The 16155-nt window shown below is 35.4% G+C and overlaps 1 protein-coding gene across 29 annotated transcripts in view; it reads right to left on the reverse strand.

Annotated features, from left to right (window-relative positions):
• SOX5 (SRY-box transcription factor 5) overlaps nt 1-16155 on the reverse strand; it is a 1211684-nt gene that overhangs the window by 182176 nt on the left and 1013353 nt on the right. For all 29 annotated transcript variants that reach the window (XM_077170289.1, XM_077170313.1, XM_077170300.1 and 26 more), the window contains one exon: nt 12084-12152. In XM_077170289.1, coding sequence (XP_077026404.1) covers nt 12084-12152 — 69 coding nt within the window. The remainder of the gene's footprint in view (nt 1-12083; nt 12153-16155) is intronic.

Genomic DNA, 16155 nt, shown 5'->3' on the forward strand with positions numbered 1-16155 from the left:
CAAAGTATCCAACACTCAGGATCTCAGAATTGCACATACTCATTAGCTGAACAGTCTATAAATGGAGTTAGTGCTATAACCTATCTGAATTCTTCGGATGATTATATTTCTGTATATGAGATGGCCTCTGTAAAGTACCAAGCAATTCATAAGTAATGGGTCTCTCCTTCCCTCCCCAGTATAGCACAAAGTGATCATATTGATTTTTCAATATTTAAAATGCCAAGTTAAAAAGTTATTGAAATAAAATGCCAGTTCGAAGGTGGTATAAATTATAATTAAAGAGTTCATGGTCTGGAAATCTTGGCTGAGATTACTAATTTTACATTTTGAAAAATAGAATAAAGGTGCCATTACTACTAGAATCACTAATCTTTGTTAAGACAAGGATATCTATGCCACCTAAAACAGGTTGATATGGTTATAAATCATAAATAGCACAAAGGTGTTATTTATTTTTTGATTTTTATTTAAATATTGAGAAAATATAGAACTATTTTCTTGTTTATTATTTTGTACATTCAAGAGTAGGTAATGCTCCCCATTCATTTATTTAATAAGTATTTTAAGTTCTTATTATATGCCAGGAATTATTATAAGGACTTTGGTTATCGCCATAAATAAGAAAGATACAATCTTGGACCTCACAGAGCTTAGTGTATGCTGTGGTGGTGCTAGAACACGTCTAAAAAAGTAAATATTGGGGATGTAATAAGTGCTATGAAGAAAAATAACAGGATAAGAGAGACTGACTAGGGATATCAGGACTAGATTTGGTTATCAGAGATGGCCTCTCTCAGAAGGATGATATTTAAGGACAGACTCAAAGGAAGTTTAGAAAGTAAGTATAGATAAAAAGTTGGAGGGTGGAGCATTATAGCAATCGAGCCTTTTAAGGATAGGAAGTGAGTCCAGCAAATGAGTTGGAGAATAGTGAGTAGAAAGCTAAAAAGAAAAGCAGATTGCAGCGTTCTGGAGTCCAACTGAAAAGTGTTACACAAAAGTGAGACTGATCCACTTTGTTAAATGCTGTTGAAAAAACCAAGTATGACAAGGACAAAGAAAAGGCCATGTCTAGAATTTCTACTGCAAAAGAAGAAATTCCAGCTTTCTCTCTTGCTCTTCCTTCAAGGGAAATACTAGGGATGATCCTTGTGTCATAAGGTGTCCTCAATTTCTTATTTATTTTCCCTTTCCCATGTTATCTTGTTAGACTTTGAGGAAAAGTAGCACCATAGAAAAACAAAATGGTAAAATACACATGAAGCAAAAAGTCAAATGGTTTATCATGGTCTATAAACTACAAGAAAATTTACCAGCTTTTGTGTAGAAGTTAGTACTATGGCTAGAGAACTGAAGCAAATTTGCGATGTGTTAGGGATGCCTGGAATGTGTCTTAGCTGCACTCTTCATAGAATAACTCATTTTATATTAATGCTCTGTTAATTTTATGGATATTTAATGTTCTACCTATTTGTTAGCTTTCTTCAAACAGAGGACACAGGAATTTTTTTTAAAGACTGTTGGAACACTCACTGCTACAGTGCTTGTTTCACAACACCGATGTGTAAAGTAAGGTGAAATCAAAAGCAGTTCATTTCAGGCCAACATATGGTCTTCAGGCCTATATCCCCCAACTCTTTCTGTTGTTCTGTTTATTTTGCTTCTCACTATTGATAATTAAGTTCCCAGGATTTTTTCTAAGCACTGATGGATCCTATTTCGTTAACTGTTACGATATGTGCTGCAGAGCCTCTGTGAGAAACAATTGGCTTGAACTTCGTCGACAGGTACTGTTGTTTGGGGATAGGCTGCAAAGTCACGAGGAAAACTGCTGTTCGTCAGCTTTCTGGTTCAGTCTCAGTGATTCTAAATTGAGATTTTTCACAATTTATAAAAAAACAGTTGCTCTAGGCTCATAATAATCTTGGACAAATGCCCCTAGTACTGAAGCCTACTGGTTCTATGACTGTAATTCTGCTTACACATGGAATACTCTTTAGACTGTAGCAACACTAATCAAAGACTAAACAATTGTATAAATGGATTAAGAAAGCATATTCAAAGATTGGAGAAAGATGAGAAAATTGGGCACAGAAACAGGATGTCAGAACAAAAAGAAAATACTGAGTAAGATTACTTGAGATTACACACAAAAAAAATGTCAGGACAAAGGAAGAAAGAAAGAACCCCTTTCCATGAAATGCACTGTGTATGTTTTCAGGGAGGGTAAACTTCAAAACCAGGTTACAATTTCCAAACTGTTATTCATATCACCTGAATATAGTCACCAAATTAAAGTAATATAAATTATTGTGACTAAGATCTGAACAGTGATACTGAAAATTTAAAATAGCAAGGCCATACTGTGGTTAAACAATCTCTATAAATATGAACTCATATGGCATGATAAAATGCTCAAAAAGAGATAAAAGATGTCCAGCAGATCCTGAAATTCTGTGTCTGTGTCTCTTGTTATCCCTTACTTCCCACTCCTACACAGAACTGTAAATTTTGGTTTTGGAGCCTCAAAATTCACTTTTCTGCCTAACTCATTCTTTTCACAATAACTTCTTCATTCACAGAGAGTAGATAATGTCTCAAACATTTTCTTCTATTGAAAAGAAAATAGTAAAAATAAAGTCTTGATTTATGGTCCAAGGTGATAGACTGACCAAGGTACATTTACCGCCATTCTTCCCAGAGACAGCATTAAAATGACAAAAACAAATAGGAAATGTATGCAACTTTATCACAAAGTACAATTAAGAATAAAATGTATACCCAGGCAAGAGATCTGACCAAATTTTAGAAGGTGAGACGCAAATGGGTTTGTCAACTGATGGAAGTGAGGTAAAGGAGAGCATAGTATGCATGGAGAGGGGTGTGCAGCAAAGATAGGCCTTAATCTGCCTTCAGAATCACCAAATAGTCTTGGTCACTGAAACTCCAGGTTTGAGAGACAGACAGAGCAGGAGTGAGACCTGGGCTAAAAACAGCGGTATCAAGTGAAACTGGCTGACTTCAGCCAACCGCCACCAATCACCCTTCCTTAACAGAAATTGGATAATCAGCCCAGGAAACCTTAAGACATCTAGCGTGATCATTGGAATCCAAAAGCAGACTTTTCTATACTTGTATTTCAAGCTCACATAATATATGGCTAGCTTGCTTTTCTCCCTAAAGCAGTGCCCACCTCGTGATAAGCCCCGTTCATAGTAAAAGCTTCCAACGAGATTTTTCTTGTCTCATTCTTAAATATAAACAGGTAACAAAATATCTTCTTATTTATGTCAATACTTTAAGCTAAAGGGAAATACCAATATAAACAAGGAGAGGAAAATGGAGGAAAGAAATAATTGAGGGGAACTAGGAGAACTTAAGTGTTAAAAACCATCAGTTCTATATACTTTGAGATATTCAATGAACAATGATTCATTTCTATCGATAATCATCAAAAGGATCCTATCTTATCCAGAGTAGGATAATCTGACAAAGGAACAATCAGTGAGCAGCAATAAGAGGCTTTTTAAATCAGTGAGATTAAAAAGGTAATTTCTCAAAACAGATTCAGTAGGAAAAGTTTCGAGGATAAAGTTTAGGAAATACCCTGGAAAGAAGAATCAAGTAATAGAGACAAAATATAAGGGCAACAAGAAACAGAGTTGATTAACCCAGGATGGAAAGATCTGCCTAACTGGAGTGCCAGAAAGAATTAGAAAATAAAGGGGAGAAAAAGGTCAAAGAAAAAATACAAGAGCGTTTTCCAAAGCAAAAGATGAGAGCTTTTTTTTTCAATAAAAGATCCACAGCATTATAAAACAATTAATTAAAAAAAATTATCTACTATCTATCTATCTATCTATCACCTAGGGAAATGTCCCAGTAGACAGAAGATATGAAAAACTTTCAGACAGAAAGAATATTGGTCAGCAACAAAAAATTAAAAATCAGATCAGCATCATAATTCCTTGTGGATTCTAAAAGGTGATCAATCAAGTGGTTTAAAATAAAAAGAAAAATGATTTCTAACAAAGAATTTCATTTGCACCAAACTACCAACCAAGTATAAGGGTAAAATGAAACATTTTAACACATGCATATGTTTAGAACATTTTTATCCCAGAAAAGTTTTCTCCTATGCAGATGGCCCTAGGAAGCAGGTATCGCTGAACAGGGAATTGAGGAATTGCAGAGATCTGATCTATTCTTCAGACTTTGGAACAGGTTATGGAGACAACAAGGCAAATAACAAAAGAAATAAAACAAAAGGCCATTTGAAACCCTAGGATATCACCAAGCTGCACAAGGAAGGAAATAAGAACACCCAACTCTATTAGGATATACAGAAAACAATATATTCTTTTTAATTTTAATGTAAATACCATTTACTGATTTTCAACTTTTAGGATTAAACAATAGGTAAAGCATGGTAAGTTTGAAGCTGAATAGACGATAGATATAGATACATCTTTATAGAGATAGATACATTCATTCTGAGTAAACAAACATAACAGAAATTGGCAGATTGGCAATTGGGAGTGAGAGAAGAGAGATGACATCCTCATGTGACAAGGCAAGTGTCTAGAGATGCTTTTTATAGCTGTTGAACAAGACAACTATTTAAAGTTTAAATGTACTGGATAAAGGAACTTAATTCACTTTACATACATTGTGAAGTGAGGGAGGGGAACAGGGGGAGAGGATGTTGGGGTGGCAATATGTGAGCTAAATAAATCTTCATTTTTCAAAATTAATGATATTTAAATTTGATAAATCAGAAATGTACTATAATTATATTTTTTGAGATATATAAGTACTAGGAGACCTAAAAAAACAAAGTGTAAAAGATTTTAAACTGCTGTGCCAGAGCCTGCCCATGCCAAAAAAAAAAAAAAAAAAGATTTTAAAGTGGTACTGTCATGGTTTGGAGCGGTATGTATAAAGGACATCCATTTCTGTGGATGTGAACCCATGGTAGGTAGGAACTTTTGATGAGGCTACTTCAGTTAGGATGTGGCCCACTCCAGTCAGGATGGGTCTTAGTCTTATTAATAGAGTCCCTTATAAGCAGAATGAAATTCCGTCAGAAAGTCACAGAAGAAGCAGTCAGAAGCTGAAATAAATGGAAGATAACAGAGAGGCCAGAAGTTGCCTCCAGGTGCCTCACCATGTAATAAGCTAGGGCCCAAGGATTGCTGGCAGCCGCCCCAGAAAGCCAGTTTTCGGTCGGAAAGTATCACCTTAATAATACCTTCGTTTGGACTTTTTCTTAGTCTCAAAACCACGAGCAAATAAATTCCCATTGTGTAAGCTAGACCACTGCATGGTATTTGCTTGAGCCGCCTAGGAAACTAATAAAACAGGTACCTTCTGAAATAAAAAAAGAAAGGGGCTATAGAGATCGGGCCTCAGGTTTGCTTTTCATCACTTTCCTTTATTCTTTGACTATGTAGCCTGGGTTAGATATATTAAAATGCATATGTATATCTATCCATCTATGTCTATATCAAGACAGTTTTACTTATATGGAGAAATAATTAACCTATGCATAATTGAAATTCTATAACAAGGTACTCTCCAGGAGACCAATGTGAAAAAAAAAAGAAAGAAAAGAATGCTAAAAGGATTCTAAAGGGGCTCCTTCTGAGGAAAAGAACAAAGCAGCAGTTATCATTTCTGCTCCTTTAGGAGGGACTTCTCAAACGGAAGTCCCACTTTCAGGAAGCACAGGAAGAGGAGAAGGTTATCCTTAAACCTTCTTCTCTGTATTGTCATATTTTCTCCTCTAATAATTGATCCAGATGTCAAGACTACTGCATTCTGTTCACTTGTCGTATATTTTATTTCATATGGTAAAACATTAGTCGGAGCTCAAGGAGTTAATGCATTTCCTTTCCAGGTTGAAATGCTACTTTAATTGCATGGTGTTTATTCTTGGCATTTCCAGTCTCCCAAAAAGACAAGGTTACTTTTGTAATCTCTTTGTGTTCATATATGTGTGTGGGGTCTTGTTGAGGAGTAAAATGCGTCCAACTTACCACACTTGGAGAAAGAAATCATAAATCAGCAGGTCGGTCAGGTACTATTATTTCACCTTTAACGTTATTATGTTTTCCATACAATATTTCAATGGCTTTCTTTCTGGATAATAATTTGTCAAGAATTACCAAAACTCTAATGAGCTCAGAGAACTTTGGCTCCAATAAAATGAAACCTTTATCATAAATTGGTTGAGCCCATGACTGTGACTTAATCATTCAATTGTATGTAAGTCAAGTTGTATTTTTATTTTGTTTTATAAGTTCCCAGGGAAAGAAAACTCATTTTAAAACTTTGGGCCATTAAGCTTTAAATGGTGGAGTATCAGTAAAATAAATGAATTGGGCCAAGACTCAAGAAACTTGGAATCAAGCCATGGTTCCACAAGTAACAACTTTGTGACAGTGGGAAAATCTTCTGACCTTACTTGGTTTCAGTTTACAAATGCTGAAATAAGAGAAAGGTCTAAATAAAAGCTTTCTAAAAATCCCTTGTAGCTCTAAAATCATATGAATTTACAAAACTGGACTTACAGTTTTCCGTGATTACTGACACATAGATTATATTCTTTCCACTACAAATTGTCCTCTTGCTGGAAACATTCATTAAATTGCCCATCATCAGAAAGAAGAAATCTCTCTAATGCCTTAGGCAAAATATTTCAGCTTTCTGAGTTCACTAAATGCCAGGCATGAAATCATTTAATCCTTAAAGTAAACAGGTGTGCATTAAGCATTATAATTCCATTTTATAGATGAGATAATGAAACTCAGAGGATCACACAGTAGATAAGATATGGAGATGCAAGGACTGAATTTGGCTATATCTAATTCAAGAGACCCTGCTCTCAATCTTCTTTTTGTTACTAATTAATGAAATCAAAATTGCACATTGCACAGTTAACTATAACCCTATACCACCTAAAGAATCAGCCCTTTCTTATACACTATGGAATGCACAATGCCCAACTAAAAATTCAGGGGAATGGAGATTCATCCTTTGCTCTACCCTTAGCTCCAGACAAAATTGGTGACTCAAAGCAAGTAGTAGAACTGCACATGCTTATCTTATGAATCAGGAACAAAGACACAGGTTTATTAAATGCTAATTCTTAGCCTCCAAGGGAGCACAATGAACAATGGTTGGAAAAGTTAGTCAAAAGGGAGAACAATGAATCTATGGAATCTCTTATGAAAGTTTGAACACTGACATCCCTGTAAGCAAATCATGATAAAAATGCAGATGGATAAGAGCACAATATTATTAAATTTATCCTTAAAAATACCTTATGTGGATTCCATACTACAGCATTTTCTTGTATTGACTCTTAGGTGTTAAAGATTAAAATGGAAAAGAAACATAAAACTAAGACATCTTCCTCCAAAGGTATAAAAACCTTGCCCCATTCAAAGCTTCCAGATTAAAAGGCACCTGAGTTCCCCAAAGCACTCAGTTTGTTACTATAATGGAAGTTTAGTATAGGTCACTCATTCACTTACTTTAAAAGCTTTAGTAACAGTGGATCAGGTAAAGATGAACCACTGACTTCAGATCATGACTGGAAACATAAATCACCTAATCATCAACATAAGAAACAGGTTCATTTAATGGTAAAGAAAGAAATTAGGAAATAAAATTGCTAAAATATGGGCATCATTGCATACACAAAGTAGATCAAAGGGAAAGAATTTTTCCTCAAAATAACCATCTAGGAAAATATTTTCTCTAAAATAGCTATAAATTCGGGCGGGCAACAGTGGCTCAGTGGCACAGTTTCTAGCCTTCCATGCCAGAGACCCAGGTTTGATTCCCGGTGCCTGCCCATGTAAAAGTAAAAAAAATAAATAAATAAAATATCTATACATTCCATCACAAGTATTAATGCGCATTAAACGTGAGGGGGTGCAAGGGTAGTTCAGTGGTAGAATTCTCACCTGCCAAGCAGGAGACCTGGGTTCGATTCCTGGCCTGTGCGCTTGCCCCCTTACTCCCGCCGCCCAAAAAATTCAACAGTGGTGCTGCAATAATTGGATACTCACATAGAAAAGAATGACATGTGACTCCCACCATACAGCATACAAAAAAAAAAAAAGTTAGCTAGAGACAGCAAACTGAAACAAACATGTTCTTCTTTCCCTTAATAAAATAAATCCATGTATTCAGGGAAAACAACGTTAAATGGTAGAAAAAGATGACTGAGACCTCTTAGCGTTCCTAAAATTAAGAGCCTAATAAACAAATTAAGAGCTCTTGAGAGAAGATGGAATGTTTCTGGTAATATGACATGATTTTATTTGTAGACTGAACTGATTTACGATGTTGCAAAAATAACAGAAAACCTTCTTAATTCTAATTTATATGAATAAACCTGGCAGAATACTGTAATCCTATAAAGTCTTTATAAGGAAAAATGCAGTCTTCAATCCAATTATAATCATGCATTTTTAGAGCTAAGGTTGCTTTTTAAAGAGACATAAAAACAGTTCATAAAGAGCTGATCCTACGCAATTAAATCTGGTTCACTTGCACATGCTTATGGCATTTTCCCTTTAAACAAGTAACTCTAGAATAATACCTACTACTGCCCTCTTTCCGGAGTTGAGAAATGATAGAATTAATAGGCCAAGGGGAAATTTTAAGTTTTAAACAAACCGGGTAGAGATGAGACTATATGAGTGTGTATTACACACATGTGCAAATTTGCTCATTCATTTTATAAATCAAGTTATATGTACTCAAATGGAATAAAGATCTCTCCCTAAAAGAGATCTTACTAAAAGAATGAAGAAAATGTTGGGGAACTCCTTTTTTCCTGTCATTTAACATATCCATCAACTGTGAAAATATGTCCTGCGCTAACTCTTTTTCTGTTAATGTGATTCATCTAGCAGATCCATCTAACCCTTTTAATGTACTGACTGACTTTACCAAGTTAGTGTCATTTGTATTTATAACTGAAATAAAAATTTTAAAGTTATCCTAATTGTGGATTACATAACACTGTAGTACATTATTCTATCAACACAGGATGTTTTCTAAGGTCCTGAGGAAAACCATAGCACAAAAGATCTAAGAATATGCAATAAAGATGAATAATGTAAATTTTTATGTTTATTTCTATCAGGACTTAGGCTTCATATATAAGAAAGAAAATGAGGAAATTTATCAAAATCAAAAGAAAATAATTAAATTCTTATGTGAGTATTTAATTACTTATGCATTGATTAAATTTTAATAATATTTGTTAGAAAATTAATCTGCATTTCAATATACAAAGTTTGATTTTTACTCTTCTTCCTCTATCCCAAATTGTCAACGGAAGAGAAGAGGGAGAAACAGAAAATGGTGAAAACACATTTTAAGTTTTCTATTTCAACAAATTTTATTAACCAGTGATACTCATAATTATTTGAACAATTAGTAAGCTAAATAATTCAAATATATTGTGACTTACAACTCTTAAGTGTTTGGAAGATTGCCCCAAATGAACAACTTATAAAATATACCTGTGCAGTATTTATTTAGCTAATATACTAGCAGTTGTGAAAATTAATTCCTTTCAGATTGTGAGTCTTGCTCAGTTTTTATTATTTGTTGCCTGGATCACTCTCTACTTTCTATTTATTTTCCTTTTTTTCAAATAATAGTTCAAAGGGTTTTGAATCCATCAGTTTTGCTCATCTGCACTAACCCTAGAAAGAGGACAAATGTATATATGTGTAATATTTCAATAACTCTTAATGCTTTCTCCAAATTACTTTCAGTGTGACTTTATTCCCTTTAGGATACTATTCAGTTGATTGTCTTTTTTTACTCTGTGAACTAGTGGAGGCCAGGAGCTGAATGTTTTGACCAAATAGAGATCCTAAACTGATATGATTATTATACTCAGCAAAATTTCTACAATATGAAACAAAACATTATTTCTACCAGTTCCAGTTACACCAGTAACTATTTCTACCGGTAACTGGTTGTGTGAGCTTGAGCAAGTCATTAAACTTCATCTTAGCTCTATGGAATGTGGTTTCTATAACCATATTCATTCTATAACAGATAATTTTTATTGTTGTTTTGTTTTTTTTATTACAGATAATTTTTAAAGTCATTTCATTTCAAAATGTTCTGACTTAGAAATCATAAAGCTCTATGCCTTAGACCAATAAATCTACCCATTTCAATATTTTGTCATTATGACAGAGCTTAAAATCCACATTGTGAATGTAGTAGACATAAATGTGGAATAATTTTTTTAAAAAAAAAGCACTGAAAGTGTTGGCTGAATTTACTCAGAGCACATAGCTTATTAGGATTTCTAAATACCTATAGTATATGCTGAGACATATTTACAACTCTTTCATAAAAGACTTATGTCAGTTGTCTCACAGAAATTAAAAAATCATAAAACTGTTCATCCTTTCATCAAATCCCAGCAAAACCAACTGATTTGCAAAGGGTCATACTACCGATTATGGAATTGTATCTTATTTACGATAAGAAGTTGTCATAACGATGTTAACACAACTTTTACTGTAATTGAAAACATTTTAATCATAGATAACCTGGTGTCATCAATTAAAACTATATTCAAAGTCAATGTGCTTAAACTGAGCAACATGAAATCCAATGGACAGTTTTAAAATCAATGAATTTAGTAACCACACTGCAGATATGAATAGATAACAACACATTAGAAGTGCCCTGCTCATAATTACAGATAAAGAAGGCAAAGACCCCTGGTTGGAACGTGTCACTGAAGCTATGACCAGCTCACTAAAATCCCGTGTAGAATGAGAATGAATAAATCCTAATTGGGTTTTAGCCATGCTCCGGGGTAAAGCAATTAAGTGTACCTGACCCAATTTGACAAAACAGGAGAAACTTCATTGGCAAAAGAAGTTAAAATATATTTAATATGTGAATGAAATAATTTTGCCATTTATTTCTGTCATTTATGATAAGATATTTAGGCTTATTAAAATAGGCTTGATTCTCAAAATACAACCTCAATGGTGATGAATACACAGCTATGTGATGATATTATGAGCCATTGATTGTACACCATGTATGGGCTATATGTGTGTGAAGACTTGTCAATCAAAATATTTTAAAAAGAAAAGATACAACCTCAAGAGAATGATTTTCTCCTTAGATTAGCTGATTGCAAATCTAACAGTTGCTCCCTGATGGATGGTAGTACCTAGGGCTGAATTCATAGCTCCATGGATTAGATTCCTTTTCTAACAAGTCATAACAAGTATGTATCGAGCACCTACTAGATACCTTGGAATATACCAAGGCTTTCCATACGAGATTTCAGTTAATCCATGTAACATTTCTATGAAGTAGATGGCTTTATTAGCCCCATTTTTACATAGGGAATCTAAGAATATATGCAGAGTTCATGCCGCTAGTAAGTGGTAGGAAGAGGAAATCCCTGGCAACTTACTTTTTCCTCTTGCTAACAGTATAGCTGCTTTCTTTCTTCTTTATTGCTGTTCCTCATCATTCCAAATTTGCACATAAGAATCATGTGGAAGTCATAGAGCCCTCAGATTTAGATTCTCCAGTTGATACAAAGGGTGAAATTAGACTTGAACACCAAGTCATTATCTTCCACAACTCCTGCCTTTATCACACATGGCTCCTAATCATGCTGTAAAAAAGTTATCTTTGTCCCTGGCTCTCTAATTGAAAACTTGCTATACCTTTCTGCTTTGGTTTCCTGAAATCTACCCCATTAAGAGCACTTACAGGCACATTTTAAACATTAAAGTATAGAGAAAATGAAACATCTCTCTACAATAATGTCCTCTCAGCACAGAATGAAAATTACTGTCAATGTGTTCACACTGAAGCTCCACAGTGGAGCCTGTGGCAGACAGGCCACCAGTTTCACGATTCACAAGGCAAAAGAACCAACATGCCATGAATTAGGCGGAAAGTAATTTTTATGTTGGAAGTCATTTCAGGTAGGTCACAAAAGATTGAGGAACAAAATATATTTTTTAATTGGAAGTACATATGAAATTATGATTTCTGACCTGGATCTGCTGCTGAAGCAAATTGATTTTGTGTTGTTGCTGCAGAAGCTGCTGCTGTTGTCTTGCAATCTGTGGAGAAATTGCACATGAAAATTGTAAATGCAGTCCTGGGTGGGGGGAGATTCCAATGTTCTACTTCTGAAAAGTCTGATTTGGCACTGATTAAGGTGATGAAAAGAGAGGTTGTTTTGCCCATAAATTATCAGCCATTCATCTTTAGGTAGGATCAAACAAGATATTTAGTCTCTAGGAACAGTTAGGCTTCTTTTGACTTAAAAGTAAATGAAGCCTTAAACACTGCAACAGTTATCTACACTGCATGAAGTATCAGGGCTGCAAAAATCCCTCTTCCAGGCAATATATTAAGAAAGCACCACTGTCTTCATTTTCAGCTTTTTTTTCTACCAATGGAAGAGAGTGTTGCCTAACAGGGGGTGGTTGTGCCTAAGGAGTTCAGAGAACAGAGTAGTGTAAGATACTGCATTCCTTAGTGAAGTTATTTTTGCTTTTTTTTTTTTTAATACTTGTCTTCATTTCCTCCTCCACAAACCACTAACCCACCCACTCTTCAACGAACTTCATTTGGTTTCTGCTCCCATTTCTCTACTAAAACGATTCTAAATAAAGTCACAGACATTTCCATTTTTCCAGTTCTAAAACGTTTTTAAATTTTCTTAGTCCTCACATTTTCATTTCTCATCAGCATTCAATACTGAAGTGCTTTCCCTTGACCCTGAACTACCTTCTTCCCTCAGTTGCTATGACATCACATTTCCCTGGTTTTGCTCCTACTTTTTCAGCTATTCCTTCTCAGTCACCTTTATTTGTTCTAACAACTAAGTATTATAACTCCATAAGGTTTGATTTTAGATTCTATTTCCTCTTACGTCTATACCTATTTCTATACGCAAGTCAAGGAGTTATAAATTTGTTTCTACAGCCTAGACCTTTTCTGTTAATCTTCAGACCCATTTATTCAACTGCCCACTCAAAGTTGCTTCAAATTCAGCAGCTTCAAAACTAAACTGAAGACTTAGCCCTCCATATGGCCAACTTAAGTGTTTTCTAACCCACAGAATAGAACAATCACCCCTTGTTATTTGCTCTCATAACACACTCTACATCTACTTAACAGTCTATCATCTGTTATGTCTTTATAGTTGTTTTTGTTTTTTATTAACATCTCTCTGTCTCCTAGGAAGAGGTCCATAAATGCAGTGAGGGTAGGGATTAGGTATGTTTTGCTCATCATTTGCACAGGGCCTGGTACAAGAGAGATACTGAATAAATATTTGATGAAGAATGCATGAGTGAACAGATGAGAAGATTACATGATGCAGGGAAAAGAAATTTCTTGTGAGAACGTAACGTCCAACCTCAAGAAATGTATCACTCTCTTATAAAAAGCTTTGATTCTTATTCTCATCAATGTTTTAACCATCATTATTTTCATTGAAGAAATAAACCTTTAACTTTCATATTAGAGAGCTAAAAATTCAGGAAAACGCTATATATATACATAGTTCATAACTGTGAAGGAAAGTTAAGGACCCTGGATGGCGAAGGATCTATAGCATTAGGCATATGAATTTATTTTCTTTATAGACACTTGTAAAATTATGACTATTTTTATGCTTTCATTTTATCTTAGGGATATGGCAAATGTCTTCCTTTTTTCTTTCTGAAGAAAGGTAGTTAAGAAGAAGGTAGAAAGGGACTATTACCTTTCCCTTAAGTTTGATTGCTTCCCTCCACATATCAAAATTTCAAATGAGTTAAAATCTTTTACAACAGCCTTGAAAATACACAAAGAATCTGACCACTGCACACCCCCAACACTTTCCCCTGTTCCCAGCCACAGCTGTCTTCTGGGTGGGTTGCTATACTGGCCTCCAATAGAAGCCTCTTTCTGCTTCTGACCTTGTTCCCTACAGTCTGTTATAAAGCAGCCTCCAGAGGGATCATTTAAACATATAAGTTGTGTAACATCTTTTCAAAATTCTCTGTCTTACTCAAGAGTAAAAGCCAGTGTCCATGTAATGCCTAGAAGACCCTATATGATTTGGCCTCCTGCTACCTCCCTGATCCCATCTCTGCCCTCTTCTCCCTCTTGTCACTCCACTCTAGCCATATTATCGTCCTGTCTGCTTCTTAAGCACACCGAGGATGCTCCTTCATTTCCAAGGATACTTCTTGTCTCTGGGCTTTTGTATTTGCTTTGCCCCCATCTGTAACACACTTTTCCTAGATAGGTACATGGTTCATGCCCTCACTTCCTAAAAGTCTCTGCTCAAATGTCATCTCATGAATGAAGTGTTCCTTGAACAAATGTTTAAAATATATTATCTCTCTACTTGGCACTCTCATCCCAAATTCCCTGCTTTATTTTTCATCATGAAACTTATCAGCATATACTAGATTTTACTTATTTATTTATTGTCTATCTCTGCCACCTAGAATTTAATGGGAGAGATTTTTTTCTAATTTTATTTTATTCCCTGTGTTATCACCAGTTATGAGACCCAAGCCTGGCACCAAACTGGTGCTCAACATACATCAGCTGAATAGAAGAATGCGGAATTAAGATCAGAGTTTGGTGGAAAGTCTGATCAGTAAACAGGCACATTCAAGCTTGTAAGAGCTTTAATAGGAGACTGGAGTGCTCAGAATAGCAGCACCACACAGTGGGCAGGGAGTGCTGGCAGGAGGGTCAGAAAAGAGGTTCACAGAGAAAAAGAATCTGACCTGAGTCTTAAGAATAAGTATTAAAATGCCCTTGAGGAGTTCCCTGTGTCATGATGAAAAGATCAGAGGCTGACAGTCACCCACAGTCTTCCTACGCTGGAGAAGATCAATCTGGGAGATCAGGGTGAGCTCTAAAAACCTGACCTGTAGCTCTCATGAGGAATTTTCTTACAGGCTGAATAGACGTCATTGCCTGGCATCTCCTTAACAGAGGGGAGAAATTCTGAAGAACCGAATGCTTTCTAAAGTTACAAGGAGAATGTCAGATCTTGAGAAAATAAAAAAAAAAACTAGAATCTTTGATGATTTTCCAGGATAGGTCAGAAGATGAAAGAGAAAGAAAAATATGTTTTCCATGAGTAATTGCTTAGAATTTTCAGGATATGTCCCACAAACATGGGTGAGATGTCCCACAAATGTAGGTAGGGATTTTCGGCAAAGAAATATCCCCTTCTGAAGCTCCATTTGCAGAGGATTTTCAAGAATTCAGCTGTCTGAAGGCACTGAGAGTGAGGGACAAGAAAAGAGTGGTGTTTTTCTAAACAGCCACTAGAAAGCATTCTGAACTCTTGTACCATAGGGCTCAAACAAGGAGAATATGGGCCATATCCGATAACAGTTTAAACATATTTTAAGGAAAATTATGAGGCATTTCATTAAAAATAAAAGTGTAACCTTTCAAGCAGAGATGAACCACCAGCTGAGAAGGAGAAACAGAAAGGTGAGGGGTGGAGTGGTCTCTGCAATGTATTCTGAATATTTCTTTACCTCTTTCAACTGCTAATTTTCACCTCTGAAAGCTAGTTAGAGGGTTTTGCAGGGATGTGGCCTCTTCGAGTTGCGGTGGTGAGTGGACTGAGCATAGAACACGGGACAGTGAGAGACTTAGCCTTGGAAAGGAGGTGTCATCCCCATATGTAAGCTGACCCACTTATACCCTCTATCTTCCTTTCCTATTACTACCAATTCTCTTGAAGTAAAAAAATCCATGTGAGTTACCTCCATTTTCTCACCATCCATTTATCAATTCTTACGTGTAATTTTGGCTACGAAAACTCCATGAAATCCACACTTTCTTATAGGCCATCAATGAGAATCTAAATTACAAATCCAGTAACTTTGATTTGGTGTTAGAATGAGTGATTTAACTGCCTATAGCATTAATGCTATTTCATTTTACTCTTTAAAATCTCCATCTTCTCTTGGCTCCTACAGCACTGAACTCTGGTCCTCCTTCTGTATCTCTGATTGCTTATGGATATATTTGTTTTCTTCTTTTTACCAGCTCTACTTTGTTATCTCCCAAGGATCCACACTGAATTCCTTT

Source organism: Tamandua tetradactyla, chromosome 7 (genome assembly GCF_023851605.1).
Source record: "Tamandua tetradactyla isolate mTamTet1 chromosome 7, mTamTet1.pri, whole genome shotgun sequence".
NCBI classification, from domain to species: Eukaryota; Metazoa; Chordata; class Mammalia; order Pilosa; family Myrmecophagidae; genus Tamandua; species Tamandua tetradactyla.